The following is a 3,502-nucleotide window of genomic DNA, read 5'->3' as shown; positions in this document are numbered from 1 at the left end:
CCCCCCCCCCCCAAAAAAAAAAGAGGCATTTTTACTGAAGCATTTGCTATAATGGTAACATGTCCAGCTGAAAATGTTCTTCCCGATTCTATCTATTGCTTCGTATTCCTTGTACTTTAGAGGGAAGACTCGGGAGAAAAGGCCATTCCTTCCACGATGGTTAATTCTATGACTGTGTCAAGCTTCTCTTTATCTGTACAGCCTCTTGTCCAACAGGGAAATGGTTACCATTGGTTCAGCCATTGACAGGTTGGAGGTTGCATGAGGGGCAACACTAGGCCATCCCTGGGAACCTTACTGGCCAAATCCTGGACTGGGTTTTAACATTCTTCTGCTTTATTTATTTAGGCCTAGACAGAGAGCCTAGGCTTAGAGTTCTGTAGGAGAACCATGTGAGTTAAGCTATGGGTAAATAGGCATAAAACTTGGCTAATTTCAAGCCTTGGACCTCAATTTCTAAAAGGTCAGCTGAAAATTTCTTTCTATGACAGATGCTTCATGACAGCCTTCAATTTTGTTGGTTGGTGTAGGAATTTTAATATTTAAACACTCTAACCCCTTTAATAGTTCAGCCATCATTATGTCTCTTCTGCATACTATATTGGGCCTTCACCTGACTGCCCTGGCTAGAGGCATGAAGGTGAGGACAAAGACTGAGGGTCATGCAGCCAATTTATGAAGGTGGTCCTTCTCTAGTGTTTCCACTCTTTATCAAAGTCACATACATATATAGCCATTATTGATGCATAGAGACCACGAGAACCACCTAATGTGAGGTGAAGCAAGGTTTTTTGTAAGGCTTTGTGGGAGTATTAGGGAGTGGGTGGACCAAAAAAAGAAAAACATGACTTTGTGTCCACAGAAAAGGAACTCCTGTGAAACTATCTGAGAGATGAAGAGAAAGCTCATTGAGAAATAATAATTGTACAAGTCTAAGAATTACATTAATACAATGGCTTCCAACCAGTAGTAGATGAAACAACAGACATACCTTGGTCTCTCTATAGCTGTGAGATTTATTGCAGAAAAATACAGTTGCAAGGATCAGGGTCTTGTTTAATTTACCATTATAGGAGGAGGTGGTGAAGATGAAAATGATGATGATGATGATGAATAGGTTGCTGAAATCTAGATATAATGAGGACGATATATTGGTAAAAAAGGGGTGGATAAGTAAGTTAATTGAGTGAAAGAAGAGTTCTCAAGTTAAAAGAATCTTGGAGGGACAATTTGAAATTTCATTGGGTTACAAAGCTTCCATAAAAATGAAATTAGAAGGTGAGAAATCCAATAGATATGGTTTCTTATGTTTTCCTGAAAGCAGTCAAAGCACACACACACACACACAAAAATTGAGGGTAAAAAAATAATAGAAAACTGCTTCTGCGCTTCTATCATAGTTTGAGTTTGCAGCTTCATGCATATCAGATGGGAAACTTTGTAGTCTAATTGCTGGGATATTATGAAGGTGTCAAATATATTAATTCTTTTATTGTTGCTTTCCTTTTGATTTGTTGGGTAGCTCACTTTTTTTTTTTTAACTGAAAAAATAAATTTCTGATTCCCCTAAAGGAGGGGGTCTGCAAATTATTATTAATTTTGAATTGGGAGGGGGGGTGCTTAATGCTCCAGCATGCTGGATAAGTAGTTTCATTTGTGGCCTAGTTGTTTATCCAGGATTGGTTCAAATACTTATATTAATAGTAATGTTCCATGAATCTTTGACCACTTCTCATATCAAAACAAAATATCGGAAAATACTTTGCGAACTGTCTTTCAGACAAGAAGCTGTTCTCTAAAATATTCCTTTTGCAGACGACTGAAAGAATGCAAATCCCCTATTAGCATCTCTTAGATATCAATATTTCTGAAATGATTAACAACATTTGTGAGAAACTTTTTTAGCTTTCATTTGTTTAGGTCTATATAACTTGCATCTGGGATTGGAAACACTGATGTAAACAGTATATTTCTTTTCTAGGTATTTAGTTATTGATTCACCACATCTCTACTTTATCCTGATTCCCGGAAAACTGACATCAGAATTCATATCATTAGAGTTGTGAATGTGCTGCCAGTTTTTTAAGAAATTCTTCTTTGACTTCTTCCATCTTCTAATTCTCAGTTGTTTCTGCAATGCAGAGTTACCTGTAATAACGCACTTCTTTTTTTCCACCTTTCATGCGGTGCTAATATTTTACCCAAACAATGGTGAACTCTGTCTTTACTTTTGAAAATTAGTCTAATTCTCCGTTCGCTACAATCTGCTTGGAGTGACAGCAGCTATCAGCTTGATTTTTATATCCTTCCAAATCCTTGAACTCTCATGTTGGGCCACAAATTTCTTAGATACTCTTCCAGGTTCCAGTGTAATGGATACCAAAACCAGGCTTTCTTTTTTGTGGACATTGGGATTCAGCTTCTCTCTGTAAAGCAAAATCTATCCCCATATCTATGTTTTCATCTTCTAACTGCATTTGTTTCTTCTGTAGGTACTTGACACTTGATGAAGCTGACAGGCTAGTTGATTTGGGGTTTGAAGATGATATCAGAGAAGTGTTTGATCACTTCAAAGCTCAGAGACAAACACTTCTATTCTCGGCCACCATGCCCACAAAAATCCAAAACTTTGCTAGAAGTGCATTAGTAAAACCTGTTACAGTCAACGTGGGAAGAGCTGGAGCAGCAAATCTGGATGTAATACAAGAAGTCGAGTATGTGAAACAAGAAGCAAAGATTGTTTACCTTCTTGAATGTCTACAGAAGACCCCACCTCCTGTCCTCATATTTTGTGAGAACAAAGCTGATGTGGATGATATTCATGAATATCTCCTGCTTAAAGGAGTCGAGGCAGTAGCCATTCATGGAGGCAAGGACCAAGAAGAGAGAGAATATGCCATTTCATCTTTCAAAGCAGGGAAGAAGGATGTCTTGGTGGCCACTGATGTTGCTTCAAAGGGGCTAGATTTTCCAGATATCCAGCATGTTATTAATTATGACATGCCTGCTGAAATTGAGAACTATGTCCACCGTATTGGTCGAACTGGAAGATGTGGGAAGACAGGTATAGCAACAACATTTATAAACAAGAACCAGAGTGAGACCACACTGCTGGACTTGAAGCACCTTCTGCAAGAAGCAAAACAGAGAATCCCACCTGTGCTTGCAGAACTGAATGATCCAATGGAAGACGTGGATGCCATCACAGATGCAAGTGGTGTCAAAGGTTGTGCTTATTGTGGTGGGCTTGGTCATCGTATCCGTGATTGCCCCAAGCTGGAACACCAAAAGAGTATGGCAATTGCCAGCTCAAGACGGGACTACTTTGGTTCCGGAGGTTATCGAGGAGAAATCTGACATATTTTTGTTTCCTCTATGTTCTTTATGTGCACACTTCCACAAATCATGTCTGTATTTTGGCAAGAATTTTGTTACTGTATATATCTCAAAAGAATGAGTTAGAATTGCTATCTTTTAGTTAATAGCATTCGAAATTCTGAAA

The 3,502-nt window shown here is 38.5% G+C and overlaps 1 protein-coding gene across 2 annotated transcripts in view; it reads left to right on the top strand.

The window, feature by feature from the left end:
* Positions 1 to 3,502, top strand: part of LOC122064546 (DEAD-box ATP-dependent RNA helicase 35) — a 6,670-nt gene extending 3,168 nt beyond the window's left edge. For both annotated transcript variants that reach the window (XM_042628263.1, XM_042628264.1), the window contains exon 3: positions 2,493 to 3,502. In XM_042628263.1, the coding sequence (XP_042484197.1) occupies positions 2,493 to 3,357 (865 nt within the window). In that variant the 3' untranslated portion in view covers positions 3,358 to 3,502. The remainder of the gene's footprint in view (positions 1 to 2,492) is intronic.

This window comes from Macadamia integrifolia, unplaced genomic scaffold, assembly GCF_013358625.1.
Source record: "Macadamia integrifolia cultivar HAES 741 unplaced genomic scaffold, SCU_Mint_v3 scaffold1681, whole genome shotgun sequence".
NCBI lineage: Eukaryota > Viridiplantae > Streptophyta > Magnoliopsida > Proteales > Proteaceae > Macadamia > Macadamia integrifolia.
This window is presented reverse-complemented; position numbering and strand designations above follow the sequence as displayed.